At 38.1% G+C, this 20,935-nt stretch overlaps 1 protein-coding gene across 1 annotated transcript in view; it reads left to right on the forward strand.

The window, feature by feature from the left end:
• Positions 1 to 262: 262 nt before the first annotated feature.
• Positions 263 to 20,935, forward strand: part of ttc27 (tetratricopeptide repeat domain 27) — a 93,856-nt gene continuing 73,183 nt past the window's right edge. The window contains exons 1-5 of the mRNA XM_084393765.1: positions 263 to 560; positions 6,499 to 6,676; positions 12,258 to 12,387; positions 13,598 to 13,738; positions 16,960 to 17,062. Of these exons, the coding sequence (XP_084249891.1) occupies positions 476 to 560; positions 6,499 to 6,676; positions 12,258 to 12,387; positions 13,598 to 13,738; positions 16,960 to 17,062 (637 nt within the window). The 5' untranslated portion in view covers positions 263 to 475. The remainder of the gene's footprint in view (positions 561 to 6,498; positions 6,677 to 12,257; positions 12,388 to 13,597; positions 13,739 to 16,959; positions 17,063 to 20,935) is intronic.

Raw genomic sequence — 20,935 nt, forward strand, 5'->3', positions numbered from 1 at the left:
AAGGTCATAACATGATACATTTGAATAAAAGTTAATATTTCCTTTTTTTGTGTTTGTTTTTAGACCGTCTGGACATTATCGTATTATTTACCGGAGAGCGGATACAAGTAAAAAAAAATGAACAGAAAACAATAGAATGGTTAATTAGCCTACAATTCGAATTTGCATACAAATCAGATATTATTTCAATCGTGTGATAGATTTAAAGTAACCTAACACTGATTAACGTTGCGTTCATTTGAGCGCCTGGTCAAATTTCGACGCTCCCTTGGCGGCGCTTCCTTATTAAGTATCCCATAATGCACCACGTTGCTGTCATGGCTGCTCACTGATGACACTTACAGCACATGGGCAGAAATCAAACACATCAGAGTGAGCACACGAACCCTTCGCAATCGCATCTTACATTCACACAGAGCAGGTCTCGAGCGACGTGACGCGTGTTTTAGTTCTCTTCTGAGGGTTGACGAGGAGGATGATGATGCTGCAGCTGGAGGCGGCGGTTCTGGGCGGACTGAGTCCAGGTCCGGACTGGAAACAGATCGGCTTCAGCACCGCAGGTAAGAGACAGCGGCAGAGATCTTACATGATGTGCTTTTGAGATGACGATATTGGCTGATGTTGATGGTTTCGTCCAGCTATGGATAATACGGGTTTGGATCTGTTCGGTTATTGTTGTGGATGTTTTGCGTGCTAGTTGATCAGTGTTTGCTGGACGCAGCAGTAATTCTCACGTGGTTTAAATGTGCCGCATGTGTGTTGAAATCTCAGCGCCGCGCCGACGCACAGGACTGAGTCCAGACAGACTGTGAACCGAGCGGCATTTGACAGCGTTCTGACAGCATAACTTCTGTATCAGTGTATTGACTGATTGGAGGATTTGTGAGGGCATCTTTAGCGCATCTGACAGCCGGACATATGAGGATAGATGCCCGTGTATTCTATTGATGTCGAGGTGAGCATGTGCATGAGAGAAAATGAGCTGTTTTTTAGCTCACAGTTTTAGAACAAAGCCGCATGTACACACTCCTATGTGCCCGTGTTAATTTAAGTGGGCGTCCACTCAGCAGGACGTGTTAATAAAGAGGGGCGCAACACATTTGAGTTAATTTTTTTATTTTTTAATTAGCGGAACTTATTGAACTCATATAGTTAAAATTATTGTCATGAAAGAATGTTGTTTAAATTATTGTTCCGTTAACTGTTCCCCCGAACCTATTGATGCGGACGGAACGGAACACCATACTAAATACACGGGCAGTGTTTCTTGCTTTACGACTCAGCGGCACCGCACCACCACTACAGATTCTACAGCGCGAAACATACAGCATGTAGTGCGATATTCGAACGCATGACTTTAATGAGCAGTACTTTTATCGAATCTAATCCGTGCAGCGAATGTAGTTCCATTTCGAACAGATGACTCCGAGTTGGTTCTGAATGACGAATCTAATCCGATTCCTGAATAAAAGAGTCTTAAGAGTCGATTCTATTAGTGAATTAAGCAAATATAGTTGTTGTTCCGGACAAATGACTCTTTTAGCCGGTTCTTTTTAGTGAATCAAAATACAGCGTTGCTAATGTAGTCCGGTTCCCGAGCAAGATATAATTAAGGGTCGATTCTTTTAGTCATTCAAGCAAAGAGGGCGTCTCATTCCGCTCGTGAATCAGTATATCTGGTCAATGATTACATGTAAATGTAATGTAAACAACTTAGGCATTAATTATTAAACAAACAAGCAGGTGATGGCACCCATTGACTTCCATAGTTTTTTTCCCCTCCCTATACTATGGAAGTCAAAGGGTGCCATCAGCTGTCTGTTTACCAACATTCTTTAAAGTATCTACTTTTGTGTTCAACAGAAGAAAGAAACTCGTAACGTTACAGTTTTGGAAGAATGTGAAAAAATGTCATTTTTGGGTGAACTATCCCATTCAGAAATGTGGTGTAATTTCTAGTAAGGGAGCATAGTGAGCATTGATGCTTCCTAGTTTTTTTGCGGTGCATTGTGGGATATTTTTAGAGAGCAAACAGTCTAGTGCACTGGAAGGATTTCGCGATTGAGGCCCTGTCCCAGATGGTACCCTAAGCACTCGCGGTCTTCCTACGAGTCCACACTTTTTTTTTGACGTAACGCCGCTTTGACTGTCGGGAAGAAATCTGCTGCGGAGCTCGCTTCAGTGCGGGCTCGGCAAAAGTGTGCGTTCGCGAGCACCCTTCTGAAACCTAAAATGACAAATGGGATACCCTACTGTCTCTTGGACTAAATGGACACGTGCACGCGGCAGCCATATTAAGTCCACAAGACCGAAAGTGCAATTTAAGGCCACGAGACCGCGAGTCCATATGAAGTGTGCCATTTGGGATCCAGCCGAAGCGTGCCATTTGGGACAGGGCCTGAGACAGCCCTTATAATGGCCGACTCTCTGATCAGTGCCCTGACTTCTGAACTAGGGAGCTAATTGAGATGCACCCAGTTAGGTGATGTTAGGTTCCTGAACAAATTTTGCCAGTTCTTTTTAATGAATCAAAATGCAGCGGAGCCAAAATAGGGTGTTTCTTACACGGAAGGCTGCACCCTAGTGAGGCTGGGTCTTTCCTAGTCCAGTCCTCCGGAGTCTTGTGGGCTAGAGTCATCCTCCGCATTAAACAATGAGAAGTCTTGACAGTGCACACATGGCTACATCATAAATGTTTCTGCCCCCATGTTTTATAAAAAAAATCTTTTATTTAAACTGACCTTCTATTAATGCAGTACAGGTAATTACAACCATCTGTGGTCTCCCAGTGGATTACATTATGCACAGTTTAACATTATGTGATTCATTTACAAAAGAAAAGAAAACATCATGCCTTTATCTCCAAATTTTTTTTGTCTTGCATTACATAGTGAAATTGGACAAGTTCAGTGCCACTTCAATTTCCGGTGAATCATTTTGGAATTGGAATGTGTGCAAAGGATTGCGGGTAAATGGAGGATGCGAAGGACACACTTCAAAATAAGCCAAATGAAGGATGCGAAACGAATGCTGCCTTCAAACGATCCTTCAAATTGAAACGTCCTTCGACAGAGCTTGATGATATGGCAGCCGAGATATGCAGCCTTCCGATTGAGAAGCACCTGTCCTGTATTTGGATTGCTGAAGAAAATAGGCATAAGAGACGATTCTTTTGGTAAATCAAACAAATACAGTGAAGTTCATTTCCTGAACAAATGACTCAAAATACAGCGCGGCCAATGTAGTCCAATTCCCAAATTATTGACTCTTACGAACTGGTTCCACAAAAGTAGACCACAAACATAGACATGAGTGCATGCGCAAGTGTAGTATGATTCCTGAACGAATGACTCGAGTGAACCGGTAACACAACGGTTCTGGATTTATCTCAATTGCTTATTACTGAACTGCAAGTTATTCATCATGCCTGACTCGGAAGTTAACCAAGATCTGTTACTATGTCAATTGCGGTCTAATGTTGATGTTGCTGGTTATATTAGTATTTCAAGTATAGGCTACTGCTTTGATTATACAAGTCGTCTTTAAAATGCAACACTGATGGTGTGGTCTGGATGTGAAGCATTGGCCATAGTGTACTTAAAAAAATAAAAAACCCAGGCAGAGGGAATGCAAGAACGCCCACAATTAGTCTATATTATGATTTCATTACTACTTTTATTGCTTGCCTCTCATTTCATACATTATCTATCGCCCCCATCTCTCTGTCAGTTTAATGTGCTGAAGTGGTGTGACAAATAGCTGTGTACAGTGTATTATGTATATTGTAACTGTTAGTAATTTGTATACATCCTACATTGCATTCTCTCTCTCTCTCTCTCTCTCTCTCTCTCTCTCTCTCTCTCTCTCTCTCTCTCTCTCTCTCTCTCTCTCTCTCTCTCTCTCTCTCTCTCTCTCTCTCTCTCTCTCTCTCTCTCTCTCTCTCTCTCTCTCGAACATCAACCTCAGGAGTGATTAATGTGTAACTCATAGGATAGTGTCTGAAATGTCAATCTGATCTTCAGTAAAGCTATATCAGTCTGTCCTCATTCAGTCACATTTATTCACTCCAGTTTCTCCTCAGAAGAGATCAACGACTGAGTGAAGTGGCTCAAAGCGAAGTATTCTTCTAGAAATAGTGCAGCTTTCTTCATCGTATCAGAGGTGACACCATTTTGTATCTGCAAAGGGAAGCGAAGTAATCCAAGATCTAAACTGAATTCAAGGCACTTTATACTATAATCAAATAAGGATCCATTTAATTCAGAGTCGCTCTCCATATATAATGTCCTCATGGGTTTATTATAACTGCCTGAGGATAAAACAAAAATAAGTATTTGCTTTTGACTCTTTGTGGCATATTTGCAGCATCGTTCACCAGAAAAAAAGTGCTTTAAAGGAACTGCATGTTTGGTATAAATAAACAGTTTTTCTGATTGAGAGCTTTTTCAGGCCGGTTCTTTGTGTACAATGAACTATTTAATTTCACGGTTCACACATTTCTTGCAGGTGTACTTCTGCTGCTCTCCTTTTTGTTTGAGTTTCCTTTTTTCCTCTTATGCAAGTGGCTGAAACTGAATTTGAGTTTGATCTTGAGGAGTTTGGAAGTGAACTTAAGTTGTATTTGTGTAGTAGACCTGGACATATAAAGGGATGGTTCACCCAAAAATGAAAACAATGTCATTAATTACTCACCCTCATGTCATTCCAAACCTGTAAGACTTTCGTTCATCTTCGGAACATGAATGTGTGTTACGCAGCACGTTTGATCTTCCACAACAACCAGTGAGGTTTATTGTCGTGTGTTACGCAGCACTTTTGAGCTTCCGCAAGAGGTTTGTTCTTGCGCGTCAAGCAAGTTCGGTTGAGCTTCTGTTTATGTTCGCTGATCAATGTTTATATGTCAATAAAAGCCTAAATTCAATATGTTAATCATATAAAGCAACCAAGTCTCTTCAGAAAATTCTTCATTTGTGTTCCAAAGATGAACGAAAGTCTTACGGGTTTAGAACGAGGATGAGTAATTAAAGACAGAATTTTCATTTTGGGTGAACTAACTAAAATCATTTGTTTACACATTTGTGAGTAGATATCTTTGTTAGTCGCATTACATCTTGATGTACTACTTGATGTACTCGGATGTTGGTAGGTTTATATATATATATCGCAGCCACCGCACTAGCCATTAGTTTTAATCGAAGGAGACGTAGGCCCTTATACTTGGGAGCGGCCACAAATGAGGTGTTTCTGGGTGTTTCTACCTCCTATCTGCTTTGAGGTTTTGATAAATTGTGGCATTTCTTTGTTGTTTAGAATCCAGTATTCATGTAATTCTTTTGTCTTTGAGTTTAATAAAGAACACTGTCTCGTCTTCTGTCCAAACATACCGCACCTTCTCTATGAATGATTGACTTTTACGTACGCCGGGTAACCTGTAAATGCAAAAAAACTTTCCATTGCAGTTTTGTGAAATCTTCCTTTTTCGAATTGCCTGAAAAACCACCTCATGCTAGCGTAAACTTTTTTGCCATTTATATAAATGGGAGTTTTTGCTAAATGGATGTTGGTTTTCATTGGGCATATTTTCAATTCACAATTTCAGTTTGCGCAATTTGAAGGGTAATGAAAACGCAGCTAAGAAAAGTCGGTAAAAATAGACCCAATATAATGTTTTAATATGAATTTTCCCGTATAGCCTATACAATATGAATATGATGTTTTACTTGTAGTTTGAATTACCCATTGATTGTGGTGTTTTTTAGGGTTAAAGAAAATTGCATTTCCTTTAAAAGAAAGTAAACTTAATGTTGTCCTGGCAGGATATTACCAGTATCTTTTAATTTTTTCCTATTTTACAGTAAAATTACATAATGTTAAACCATTTACAGTTTTTCACTGTATAGAATATCATAAGGTAACTTACAAATGAAACGATTTTTTACTGTTTTTTTTTTTTACTTAATTTTTACTTCTCTTCTGTTAAAATATAATAATAATAATAATAATAATAATAATAATAATATTATATTATTTTAATAATAAACATTTCAGGTTAAAATGTTGTTTAATAATGTCTAAAATAAATAAAAACTTAAGAGCGCAAGGTACTGTCAAAATTAATACCATAACCAATAACAAAAATATGGACAATCATTAAAAATGAGGACCCTTTGTGACATCCCACGTTCTCACAATTGTATTTTCATGATCGACCACTTTTTCCCTGCAGTCAAGAAGCCTGTATCAAAGATTTTAATTCTCTTCATACACATACACCTAATGTTCATAGTTGAGATCTTATTAAAGAGCTCGAGAACAGAATATTCTGCATTTGTTTCAGTTTTTAAATATGACAGTGAGGTGAGAATCATGTTTCTCTCTCTCTGTTAGGCACTGGCACTTCAGAAATGAGTGCTAAAAGTGATTTTCAGGAACAAACCATAAACGCATTGGTGTGTCTGAGCGTATATCTTCAGCTACTCTCCCCTTGTGTGTGTTCAGATGGAGGTTCGTTGCTGCAGTTGGTGTGTGAGGGAGATTTCGAGGCTGTGCTTTTCAGCTCTGCGGTGCAGGGGCTGCTGGGAGGTGCTCCTGAAGAGGGTGACTGTATTGAGGCCTATCTGGAGAGACAGGTGCTGTCTTACCTGAGCAATGCCACTGAAGACCAGAGGAGTGACAGGTGAGGATTTAGGACATATGATGGCTTTCTTTCAAATGAACTGTACTTGCAGAAAGATCATGGCATTTTTAAATGTGCTGTTCTGCACTATTGAACTCCATGAATTTCACCATAATGAGAAATATTCATTTACATTCTTTTTGTACTTCTAAATGCTGCAGGCACATGCATGTTCTGTGTAACACATTTAAGTGAGTTAATTAAATTCATTAGAATCTAAATGCAAATGAGGACAAATTTAATTAGTGAAACTGTAATTCTATTCGTTTAAATTACACTACTGGCTAAAGATGTCCTCAATTAGATACACTTATTGTGCTTTTTTTTTTATTGCAGCAGATTTACTTAAATAGCGCTATTTAAATGAGTTCTGTTGTATGGACTGAAATGTCTTATTTATTGTGATTTAATGGTTTTATTTGTACTGTTTCCTATAATTGGCTATGAATTATGTAGCACTGTGATTGTAAATACATCACCACTTATTTAGCACCACTGAGATTGTAAATACAACATTTCTGATTTATTGATAGGCGAATTGTTATAAATTCCTTTCTTAGATTTCTCTCTCTCTCTCTCTCTCTCTCTCTCTCTCTCTCTCTCTCTCTCTCTCTCTCTCTCTCTCTCTCTCTCTCTCTCTCTCTCTATATATATATATATATATATATATATATATATATATATATATATATATATATAGATATAGATATAGATATAGATATATATAGATAGATATATAATAATAAAAAAAATAAAAAAAATTCTGCCATCCTTTGGCTTCCCTAAATTATGATCACGCTATCATTCTTTTAACTACTAACAAATTATTCAAGCGCAATAAGATGCAAAAAAAAGAACTAAAATCTGTACTGGTGCACGTTTAAATTTTTTCCAAAATATTTTTTTTCCATTTGAATTTTTCTGGATTTGTTTTTTTTTCTTTGAATGTTTAATTTGTGTTTTTTTTTTTGTACTCCCATTTTAGAGGTTAAATTACATTTTTGTCTTTTATTAAAACATTAATGTATTTCTGTCATAATTTCATCAGGTTAAAGCGAACTTATTTTGACTGGTTGCTGTGAAGACCTTTGAGTTTCTGTGTGTTTATAAAATGACGATCGTTTTTCTCGATAGTTTGTTAAAATGCTGATGAAGTGACTCTCAGAGCAGCTCTGGAGATGAAATTCATGCAGTCATGTACTCGTATAGTGAGTGAGGCAGCAGAGGATGAAAACTGCGAGCATCACACGTGCTTCTGTGTGTGTGTGGGAAATGTCATTCACACAGATACACTAGTCTATATCGTGATTTGAGTTAAGTGTACTGACCTACTTTTGATTTATTCATCCAAGAATTTACAAATTACGTGAAATTCCGCGTTATACAGTAAATTCCGTTTTTATGATTGGATTCCGTTATTCCGTCTGTGTATTTCGCATCACGGAAATCATAGGGCCCTAGTGAAGTGAACAAACACCTGAAATGCGAACACTGAATGCCATTTCAGAGTTCTCTTTCACGCTTAAACAGACAGTAACACAGATCTGTAAAAATTGCTGTTTTGTTGAATATCTACGTATGCAGTCTTAAATGAGTTAAAGTGTTTAATGAACGTAAAACAGTTGTGAGAAAATAGAAAGTGTATCCGATCTGCATCATATGCTTCAGGTCTTAAAGTGACAGTAGCCTAATAAACGTGCTGACAAAGAGAAAATCACTCACTGCTCTTGACAGTATAACTTTTGTAGCTTGAAAAAATGATTAATCTATATTTAATTTATGCAGTGAAGACTGTGCAGTGTTTGATTATTCAATTTCTGTATATTTACCTGTTAGACCTACCTGAAAAGGTTACATGGGTCAAAAACAATTAAAAAACAAATTGGTGCATTTTAGCAGGGCAGGGAAAAGTCTGAATCGGCCAGACTGGGCCAGCAGAAGAAAAAAAAAAACGTACCGTTGAGCCCTGATTTATTAAAGGCACAGCTACATGTCACATTTATGACTATGAATGGGTTTATGTGAAGATTGTTTGATGTACACTTAAATTAAATGTTGTGATAGCTTTCAATTATACTGCAATGTTGAATGCCTTTAATTAATGGTTCAATTTGAGAAGAAAATCCTTTATTTTGCGAAAAGCACAACACTTTGTTTTTATTGTGAGTGTACCCAAAAAAATTTGAATGATGTATAACACTTATGTATGATCAAAATGATTGGAGTATTTTGAGTCTCTTTTGCACTGATTAACTGACTTTTTGGGACTTAAGCTTATTCACCGTATCCCCCAGAGTTAGATAAGTCCATACATACCATTTTCATCTCCGTGCGTGCAGTAACTCTGTCTGACGCACCTACCACTAGCCTAGCTTAGCACAAAGACTGGAGGTAAATGGCTCCAGCTAGCATACTGCTTAGAGCCCTGCACAGGGCAAAACATCCAGCCCTAACCGAGACCTGGCCCGTGGTGTTCAAGCCCTAATCCGGCCCCAGCCCGAAAACGTCTGCAATTTTTCGCAACTATCTGATGCACGCTGTCTCTGCTAGACGCACACACATACACACTTTTACTAGGTAAAATTTTATTATAGGCCTCAAACATAACTACCACCACCGACAATTATGCCCACAAATATTAATACAGACTGTCCATTACAGAGAAGCATAAGCATGCAGTAGCTAACGCCAACTAGCTAACGTTAAATAATAATAAAAATATAATAAAGAAAAAAAAATCCGTTGAACTGAGTAGGCTCATTCACTGTTTATTCGCGAGCGTTGTGAAGAAAAATAGCATCCACTGTTGAAGGCTTCAGGCTCATTGTTTGTTGTGGTAATCAAATCAAAACTTTCAAAATGCAGCTTTTCCTGAAGTATTGGGAACTTTTAGTAACTCCCCACGCTCCAACTTCTCCCTGATGCTCTCCATGGTCAACTGTCACCTAATGCATTGCACGCGCGTCGCGTTACTCGCGTAATCGCATATTGCGTTGCATATTTATAATATTATCAATATAACAATATTTCATACAGTAGCCTGCGCTCTGCACGTATATTATGGGCACGATGAAAGGAGCTAAATGAGCCCGAGTCCGACCAACGCCCGATCTGTAAAAAAATTTAAAAGACCCGACTGCTCCCAATAAGTGACAACATTTTCCTATTTACATGTTGTGATTTGTTTAGTCACAGCGTGTACACATAACAAGGTCACATGAGACACAGACATCATCTAACCTGTAAGACTGAAAATACTGGTTGGGGCCTGGTCTAATGAGACAAAGGGCACTGCTGGCTAATTAACATTCGACCTCCCCCATACAACCTCACTTCCTCTCACAACAACTAAGAACTCACACAAGAACATGGTTTAATTTGAATGTTTATCATTGACTTATGTTTTTGGTGTCATTTGAAATGTCTCAAAGTGAGTGGTACAGATATCTCATATCCAGATAGATAAAATAAAAGGAAATAAGGTTTATAGAAGTTTAGAGTGAACTGGTTCAGAGCCATTTGAGGGTGGTCTCCCCCATCCCCCATGTCACCTGCATTTGAGGGTGGTTGTCCCCATCCCCTATGTCACCTGGTCAAACAGGATAAAAGAAGGTGTTTGCGCTCTCTCTGGCGCTCTTCTTTGCTGGACACGAATGGAATAGGTGTTTTCTCTCTCTTTCTCTCTCTCTGTCTCTCTCTCTCTCTCTCTGTCTCTCTCTTTCCCCTTCTCTCTCTCTCTATCTCAGGTAGGCTACAAGCTGGGTAAGATTATTTGGTGTAACCAATGTATAACAATATTCTAGATATTTGAATTGATTGTGGAATTGATCTCTGATATCTGAAATATTAAATTGTTACGTGATTATTCTAACTGATTTTGACATTGTTCATTTAATGGTTAAAATGAATAGTCATACATTCGCCCACTTTTAGTGAGGCACAGATGTTATTAAAACCTTTCATTTATGGAGTCAGATGAAGTAACGAGTAAATACATATGATCAATGTATTACAAATTTAACCAACCAATACTTTGCATGAGTGAGGACAGAACATGTGATACCTTCCCCGTGTATTGGCGAACCGGCAATTGGACCAATATATCGGGCCTTACAAACCGTACACATACTGGGAACTATATTCTCATAAGGCGAAGCACTGCTACTTGGGCGGAGTGATTTGCTCGCAGCACCTGAGAAGCCCCGTGGTGAGGAGCAGAGAGTTCGCTCAGAGTTAGAGTAAATCACTCCGCAGCAGTAGCAGTGCTTCGCCTTCTGAGAATATAGTTCCCAGTATGTGTACGGTTAGAAGATGGTTGTCTCATGTGACCTTGTTATTCGTACACGCTGTGACTATACAAATCGCAACATGTAAATAGGAAAATGTTGGCGTTATTTTGTCACTTATTGGGAGCAGTATGCTAGCTGGAGCCGTTTACCTCCAGTCTTTGTGCTAAGCTAGGCTAGCGGCGGGTGCGTCAGACAGAGTTACAGCACGCACAGAGATGAAAAAGGTATGGACTTATCTAACTCTGGGGGATACGGTGAATAAGCTAAAGTCCCAAAAAGTCTGCGTGTTCCTTTAAAGCATGAAACACAAAATTAGAATGCTCACATTAGATTTAAGGAAGCTGACTACATGACAAGTTAGCGTAGATGTGTTGTGTACTGCTATGTAAGGAGTTTTAGCGGTCGGTGGCTTCAGCTGAGTGGAGCGTTTTATTGTGTAGAGAATGAATAAAACCATACAGAAGGGTTCAAACACTGTGCCCTTCCTTTTAGCCATGAATTATTAATTTTCGATAAGCCCACTTTAACATCCTTTCTCTCCAGAGAAAGAACGAGTTGAGGAAGGGAAGGTTGCGGTGCGCTCCTCAGCCGTGCTTCTCTTCTTATCTCTCCTCTGCTCGATCACGCTCCTCTTGCTTTCTTTTTCTTTTTATACAGCCTCTCTCATTGTGGCTTCTGTAAGAGAGGCAGAAAGTGGTTGTAAATGAGCAGAATGCCTTGAATAATGAGTGATGCTTTCTGTTGAGAGATTAGATGCTGGTAGATTGATGTTTGTGTGCTGTTGATTGCAGGAGAGATGTGGTTTTTTTTTTTTTTGTCCTCATCTTCTCTTTCTGTTGTGTTGTGTGCATTCTCATTTATTTTTCATGTAATATTTTAAAGGCACCAAAATACACAATGAGATTGACTCAACCGTTTTCTTTCTCTCCTGTGAGAATAGCGTGTTGTAGATCGCAGCGAAACATGAATGTGTGAATTTGGGTTGCATGTAAATGTCCTTTCTCAATGGCATCTGGGGAGACTCTACTGTACAGGAGAATTACTATCTCAGGTCTTTGATTTCAGTGGGTGGCACATTGCTGGCACCTGATTCATCCGTTCAGGTCTATATATTTACATCAACTGTGTGTGTAAATGTTATCAAAAATAAACAACAAACGTTAACCTGATGGATGTTTTGGTGGGGTCAACCTGTGTATTTCAGCTCATTAAATCCAGTGGCTGTAATAAGATTAGCTGTTAAAATGCGTTTTTTTTTTTTTTTTTTTTACCTGATCTCTTGTCTGTTGTAGAGAAACTGCTCTGTTGGCGTTGGCAGTGGGGTGTCTGAAACTTTTCGCTCAGAGTAATTGGACCGGGCCGCCAGTTGAGCTTCACATCTCTGATTTTCTGCCTGAGGCCTTGCTCCAGAACTTCTCAGAGGTGCAGTACCATTATGCACCTGTACATCCCATCCATCCTTCCATCCTTCCATCCATCCTTCCATCCAGTCATCCGCACACTCATCTGCCCATCCGTACGCCCATCCATCCGCAAATCCATCCATCCGCACGCCCTTACATCCATCCATCCGCATCCATCCGCACATCCATCCACACATCCATCCGCACATCCATCCATCCACACATTTTTAATGAGGAAAAAAAACCCACTAAATGCTCATGTGAAATTATGCAATGTGTGTGATGGATGGAATAGAAGAAGATGGCGGCACTGGGCAGGTCAGTGCTCTGGATAATGAGTGTGTAGAGGGCTACAGGGTTGCTAATGAAACCTCTCAGGGCTTCTAATTATACAGAGGTGAAGAGATTCTTCTCCCTAATGCCCTACGGAGGCCTTGTAGATCCCTGGAGAGGCTCTGTTTGTGTGTGTAACGCTTTCTAAAGCTGCTGATTTATCAGCCTTGTCCTAGAGAAATTAGACTGAGAATAGCGCACATGGAGAGAGATGGGAGGACTGAAGGCACTTACCACAAGTAGGGCCTGAATATCAAACCAATGAAATGCGTAAATAGAAAAAAAGTAGGGACTAAAGCTCTTTCAAGTCATTTGTTCTATTTTTTTTTTACCTTTTTTTTTATACAATGAATATAAGAATTTTGCATGCATTTTTGCGAACCTGTTTCAATCATTTGGTATGGTGAATGCAGTTTAAACCACATATTTTGGGTTATTTTCTAGTGATAAATATATAAATTTAATTTAATTTAATGTAACATTTTAAAATAAGAAACCTACAGAATTGGTAACAGGGTTGAAAATTAAAATCACTGTCACTGTTTTTGATAAACTTATTTCCTATAAATTTTAAAAATAAATATTTTCTGTTACATTAAATATGTTTATCAAAAACTATAAACCAGCTTTTTGTCTAAAACTAGGCATTTTTATGTAATAGTTGAGGAGATTAAAAGGAAATTTACTGTTCAATTTCATGATTAATAATTTTAAATAGTACATTTATTGTTTAACAACATACCATGGTGGTTACAGTTTTCATTATTATTGTAAAACCATGATAAATTAATATTAGATGTCCCTAAAAGTGTGAGAACATTTATTTTCTGTAATCTTGTTTAATTTCTCTCTCTATCTCTACTTTTCCTCTATCACACACATACAAACACACACAGCCTGCGGCCCTGAACATGGCCGTGTTGTCCAGTCTTCAGCTGGATGGAGAGTCTGTCTACAGTCTTGTGTCCAATCCCCTCTTGCTGCTGCTGACCAGAGTCATATTCGTCAACTGTGGCGCCAAACTGGAGACCCTTCAGGTGAGATACAATCACTTTTACACCACTGCAGTAGAATTCACCATGATTGGGAACACAAGATGACACACCAATACAGTGCAACTGCAACACCAGGACACTATAACTTGACAATTTCTTGTGGGAAACTAATGTTAGTGACAAGGGTGTTCTGTAGTTTAAATTCACTTGAACAGTTACGGTAATAAGGAGCCATCTCTTTTTAATTTTACTCTCATATGTTTGCAGTCATTACTCTATGCTCATTTGTGCATTACTGAGAGAGACGATGAAGAATTATGAGGCTGTTAAAAATAAGAGTTAAATTATGACCGTGGTTTCCTTTTTGGCTCTCAAAAAGTGTGTGTGTGTCAAGGTCTCACCCATAAATTTCACAGCAGTGGAGCATTAGGATGGATGTGTGTCTCCTGATGTTTGTTAGTCCTATACTGATCCATATTTATGCTACATGATTCTCCAATAGCAGGCTAAGTGTTTGTTTGGATCATTGTTCATAAATACCTGCATTCCCATTGAAAAACATCTACTATCTATCTAGCTAAAGGTGCAGTGTGGAATTTCTTCAGGTGGAATTGAAAAAGTTTCCCAAAAGACTTCACCATAATTTAAAATCACCCTATTGGTTGAATCAGATGTCATTATACCGATTTTCAGCAGCCATTACTCCAGGTTTCAGAAATCATTCTAATATGCTGATTTGCTGCTCAAGAAACTCTTCTTCATCGTCTTCGTCTTCTTCTTGAAAACAATTGTGCTGCTTAATATTTTTGTGGAAACCGTGATGCGTCTGTCAAGCTCAAAAAAGTCATAAATCATTCATTCTGGTTAAGCCCTACAAGTTTTTTTTTTTAGTTTTTTTTTATTGTGAGGGACAGACCACAAATTTAAATGTTAAAGGGGTGGTTGATTTATAATTTAACTTTTTTATCTTTAGTTAGTGTGTAATGTTGCTCTTTGCGCATAAACAACATCTGCAAAGTTATGAAGCTCAAAGTTCAAAGCAAAGGAAGATATTTGCTTTTAAAGAAATCTTTTTTTATTAAGGACTACAACAAACGGCTGGTAGGGACTGCACAACATTCCTCCGGGGTTAGTGGCATTGTGGCAACTAAAGATTCAGTTCTCTTCTAAAGCTACAGCTAGAAAAGTAACATTCCAGCTACCTTTGCATTGACAGGTGCAGTATGGGCATTAATAGTGCTAATTGTAAAGTTATATGGCCCACTTCCACAGGAGCGGAAAAAGCACTTCCACACGGAATGTCATCACCAGTATTGATGCTATAGTTCTTGACTTGAAGCGTCCGCGTTTCAGGTTGTCAGTCAGGATTATTATTTATGTGTGCACAAATACACAATTTGTGTGTGTGTGTGTGATATGTGACTCTCAGGATTCTCCCTTTCTCAAAGCAGTAAATTACAGCCTTAAAATCCTGCAGTCTTTTATTAAATTGTAAATATTAAACAAAGCTTATTTTCCCAGCAGTGTACAGTCTTTTAAAGTATTTTAACTGCCTGTGATGAAGACATTACACATGCCGTACTGTCTTTTTTTTCCCCTTTCTTTCTGTGAATATTTATGTGGTAAGATGGGCGTAACTAATGCATTTATATATTTATTATTTCCCTGTCTCGTGCAACTACAAGCACAGGGATGAAAATGTTTCTGTTGCGATTAGTTGAAAGAGAGGCGCAGTATGTCTCACACCCCCCACTGCCTCATGTTCCAGAACGGTGTTTCATTAGTGCGAGAACAAACTAACACACACACTTTGATTCTGGTAATTTATAGGGCAGATACACCAGCATACAGATTTAATGTTTGTGTTGTGTGCAAATATGTAAATAAATGTTTTATTCTGAACATTACTGCTGTCTTGTTTGCACACTCCGTATGACGCCAGGTTCTCCTGTTTTGTTTCTTTTTAGAGACATTGCAGATAACACTTGACTATGTGAATCCATTCACCCTTGACTGTGTAACTGAGTGAAAGTGGACCACATTTACTCCCCTATCGAAACTAATAAATGTTGCTTGTCTAGAGCTGATGGACTAAAAGTATTGTGTGTTAAGAAATTACGTTTTACCAGTTTCACCTTAATATATCAAACTGACTGATTGTAATTTGTGTTGTTTTGCCTATTTGAGATTTCTCCTCCTACTTCCTCCTCTTTCTCCTCCTCTTTCTCACCTCCTCTTTCTCCACCTCCTCTTTCTCCTCCTCCTCTTCCTTTTGCTCCTTGTCCTCCTACTCTTTATTCTCCTCCTGCTCCTTGTCCTTCCCCTCCTTCTTTCTCCTCCTCTTGCTCTTTCTCATCCTCCTCCTCCTCCTTTTCTTTCTCCTTCTCCTCCTCCTGCTCCTCCATACAATATATAATTAATTAATGTGTATATACACTACTGTTCAATTTTTTATGAAAGAAACTAATTTTAACGTTTTTGAAAGGATGCATTAAATTGATCAAAAGTGACAGTAAAGACATTTATAATGTTACGTGAGATTTGTTTGAAATGAATGTTACTTTTGAACTTTCTATTCATCGAATTCACCGTTTCCACAAAAATATTAAATGTTACTCAAATATTAAATGCTCAAACACCGTAGTTGTAGCTGAAAGAGGAAGAGTTTGGTTTGTGTTGTCGACACGTCGAAAAATACGCTGTTTTCAGGGCTTTGAATCCACTTTGCATACGTTTTAAAAGGATGAGAATACACAGCACTTTAACAAACTATTTTCAGACTCTTTGTGAAATGAGGTGATGTGTACAGTATAGGTTTATTATTAGAAAATTACCTTGGATGCATGTAAACCTTTTGTATGAGAACTCCAAACCAAACTTGGGAACCTTTAAAATAGCATAATAGGGGTGCTTTTCAACATTGATAATAAGAAATGTTTCTTGAACAGCAAATTAACTTAATACAGTTGAATGATTTCTGAAGCATCATGTGACACTGAAGACTGGAGTAATGACTGTTGAAAATTCAGCTTTGCATCACAGGTAAATTTAAAATAAAAAAAATTCATTCAAATAGAAAGTGTAAAAAAAAATTGTAAGACTGCACAATGTTTCTGTTTTACTTTATTTTTGATCAAAAAAATGCAGCCTTGGTGAGCATACGAGACTTCTTTCAAAAACATTAAGTCCTACCAACCATACAATTTTGAAAGGTAGTATAAATGTAAGTTGTCACATCTCTCTGTTTGCGTGTGTGTAAATAGCTGCTGCCCTGGTGGACCCTGCGATATGTCACTCTACATCAGCAGATTCTAGAGGAGAGATCCCCACTGCTCTTCAACCTGGCGCTCAGCTGCATCGAGAAAGGCAAGAAAACACACCCACCGTTGTGTAGTCCTTTTACCTGTTATAACAACTACATTTGGATTTACTGAAGTGAATAGAGTGCAGCAGTAGAATTCTACAAGTAAAAACTCCCATTCCTCCAAAGAGAAGTTTTAGAGATAATGTAGCTTTGAAGACAGACCAATCATGAACTTCAAAATTGATTTTGTAAAAGCCACAAGGCAGTGATTTAAAATTCACAGTGAAGACCTACAGTGCTAATGATCCTAAAGTGAGATCCAGCAATTAAAGAATTCGCTGTTGCTGTGTAACAAGCGTACATAATCTTGTGCCCACATAAAAAATAAATTAAAAAAAATAGTTTTTGCATCAAGCCAAATGTTGTGATTAATCTCATGTTTGTTTTGGTTTGAGGATTTTTTAAATTTTATTTTGAAATGCCTGTAGAGAAAATGTACAGTATGTGTATTCAATTCCTCTTGAACCCAGGCTGCTGAAAAAGTACACACTGTTGCGCTATATGCCAACGTTTGCAAGCTTATTTCTTTTTATAGAAATCATTATTTTAAACATCTTGGACTGATATTGACATAAACAGTGTAATGAAGTAATTACGAAAAAGCATTTAAGGGAATTAAAAAAAATCAGGGGTTTTAATACACCTTTTAATACAATGCTTTTTAAACAATTCGGTTTAGTAGCTTAGCTTGGCAATCAATCATCATCATCAATTTTTTGTTTACGCTTGTGGCAGTAGTTTTTCTTTTTGGGCCTGATATCTCTTGGAATGTAATGTTTGAACTTAATTCAGATTAGGGTGTGGGCTTTTTTTAGTGGAAACAAATCCTTGGGGAAACTGGAATCCTGAGTGTCTAAAAGGATTTCAGATCCCAGTGCTGCCTCAGATTTCTTCACAGCTCAGATCCTGATGTCACTTCAGCTGCTGAAGGCACATGTCAGCGACGTGAGACACTCTTTAGTGGAGAGATGACACAGCTGTCAGTTCTTATTAAGTGGGTCATCTTTAGAGAAGCTGATGTCAACTAGGGGGCGACGTGGAGATTCAGGCTGTGTGTTTTTTGCAGTAGTGTGTGTGTGTGTGTTCATAGCTCTGTGGTGACAGTGATGCCGTCACTATGATGATGTCAGCACTTCATGTTTGTGTGTGAAATAGAGACGCAGTGACATGCCAAAGGTGGAGTAATGAGTTTTCCCAAAGTTTGTGATCGGAGCGTTTTCGTGGGCAGTGTTGGGTCGGGTTTTGCTTTCTGCAGGCTAGGCTTAGTCCTCCACAATGATGTGAAAAGTGATCATACATTATAGGACCCTCCCAACGGTCCCCATGGAAACCACTTAAAATGACCACCAAAATTAATCATTTGACCCTATAACCTTAACATAATACAAAACACATCAAAGAAATGTGTTGTGCCAATTTTGGGATATTTCAGTGTGCCTTTTGAAAATGCTATTAAATGTGCATTTCCCTTTGGGCTCATATATTGCTTCTGTTCATTTGTTGATCGTTTCAGAAGGATTTGGGTTTTTAGGTAGAGGATTTCACACTCAGGATTATGTCATCTCTGATATAACTTGACACCCTTGTGTCAGACAGACCTCTTTCAACACAGTCAGATTTAATAATCTCTCTATATGAATGTCTATTTATTTACACTATCGTTCAAAAAGTTTGGGGTCAGTATGATATATTTTTTTTGTGGGTTTTTGAAAAACATTTATTCAGCAAGGATGTGTTGTGTTCAAAAAGTGATGACAAGTAAATGTTGTTCTTTTGAAGTTTATTAAAGAATCAAGAAATAATCAGTTTCCTCAAAAATATTAAGCAGCACAACTGTTTTCAACACTGATAAAATGAAAATGAAAATAAATGTTCCCTGAGCACCAAATCAGCATATTAGAATGATTTCTGAAGGATCATGTGACACTGAAGACTGTGTAGTGGGTGCTGAAAATTCAGCTTTGCTATCACAGCAATAAATTACATTTAATATAAGTAATTGGTGTGTAATATGATATTATTAGTGTAATTAATGGGTGTGTAATATGATATTCTTTAAAGTACTATGTAATTGCCATAATTTGCCAAAATATATGGAAATAAGCGGAGCAATTCCAAGAGGGTCCTCGCACCATCAGTGCTCGAACCCTAATTATTCTATATCATAGCATGATATAAGTACAAAAGTCTCAAAATCTGGGAAGAGGGACAAATCAAATGCTAAGACATAAAAAGAGCATAAAGCATAATAAAATAATAATAAAGCATTTTCACCAGTGGTCTCGGTCTTTTGGACTCCTCTGTCTCAAAGATTTGACTGGCAGTCATTCCATTGCTCCGATAATGAAAATGTCTCTCTTCAGCTTTGGAAAAAGATTCTGTGACAAATCTTTGACTCTGATAAGCTGCTCAGTTTATATTTATGCATTTAAGAATTAAAGTGCTATGAATTACAAATGTTTTAAACATGTTGATGAAATCATACATGAGGTAACTATTTCCTTTTACTTTGTGTGAACTGAAGCATTCATTATAGTCATGAAATGGTTTCTGAGGGGGAAAAGGGGAGTCAAAGATTGCATTGCTTTTAGTGGCAGGATATAGACCCGTTCCTCTGAAGAGTTTTGGTTGTTAATGTGGATTCACTAGGGAATCGTGGACTAAATAATGAGCTCTGCAGCAAAGCAGCATCTTAATTGGGTTCCTGTGCCTTCGGAATGAGTTTCCTGCGCTGCCTTTTAATCAGACACGCATCAGCTATGCCCCAATATAGATAATCAGCGTAGATGTTCAGATGCAATATTTACAAGAGGATACAGGCGATAATTCTGTCTTGTGTTGGTGAGTGGATCTGCTTCAAGAGACCTCAACATCATGCCTGTCTCTAGTGGCACACTAGGCTTTTATTTGCAGAATGATGTTATATTTGTGAAGCTCTCAAAGCTGAAATAACACCTCGCTGTTGTGCGTTGTCAGTTTCAGTATTGACTGCCAAAAGCATTCACTGTCCTTCACAGAGAATTGTGGGGAAATTAGGGGATCGCCATGGATTCACGTCAGCCGACTCGTTGACTGATTGACCTCAGAGGCATTTCAGAGCGTTTTAAACTGAAATAACATAGTTAAATATCAGAGCATGGACATCCCTTATATAAGTTTAGAAGCTAGTCCATTTTTATTGCTTTGTTTGTTATGAGAACCCATATTTTAGAGGAAAATAAAAATCTCAAGTCTGCCAAATTGAACCTGGCATATAGACAGACTATACAGTTTGCTCTCCTTATTTGACTGATAGCGATCAGCTTTTTTGCATACCAAGATGTTCCTGAAGATATTGATTCGCTACATTTTGATGCCTGAACACAGCTGTCGACTTTTTGTCCTTTTTGAGAGACTAGTTGTGACAATTATCACAAACCAGCTCCTTTTGTGTTCCACAGAAGGCGAGTAGATGTCTTAAATTTTTAGGTGAATTATCCCTTCAGTAGTACTTCACAGCAGTATTGTTCAAAATCAGAAATCAAGTTTTTAATGTTGTTTATGTGGTGTTTTTAATGTTTTAAGACAAACCATGTGCAAATTCAACACCATTGCTGAGTATTTTCTCCTTAAAACTGCTGTGAAAAAAAGAGTCTCAAAATCGGCTGTGTTTCTTACGTCACAAAGTATCTTGTAACCAATCATGTTAATGTGCCGATGGCTTTAGCATATCATCATAACTGTGCTGCGAAGCAGTGGAGTCTCAAGAAAAGCCAGGTTCCCCGGCTCTCATTTTTGGTTACTTTTGTGAGTCTTGTGAGTCTTGTAATAGAACACTTTGGAACACGCTAGTCGTTGTCCATCTCTTATGTTATGTGTCCCTTGACTCCTAGACA

Source organism: Rutilus rutilus (assembly GCF_951802725.1).
Source record: "Rutilus rutilus genome assembly, chromosome: 21".
Lineage (NCBI taxonomy): Eukaryota > Metazoa > Chordata > Actinopteri > Cypriniformes > Leuciscidae > Rutilus > Rutilus rutilus.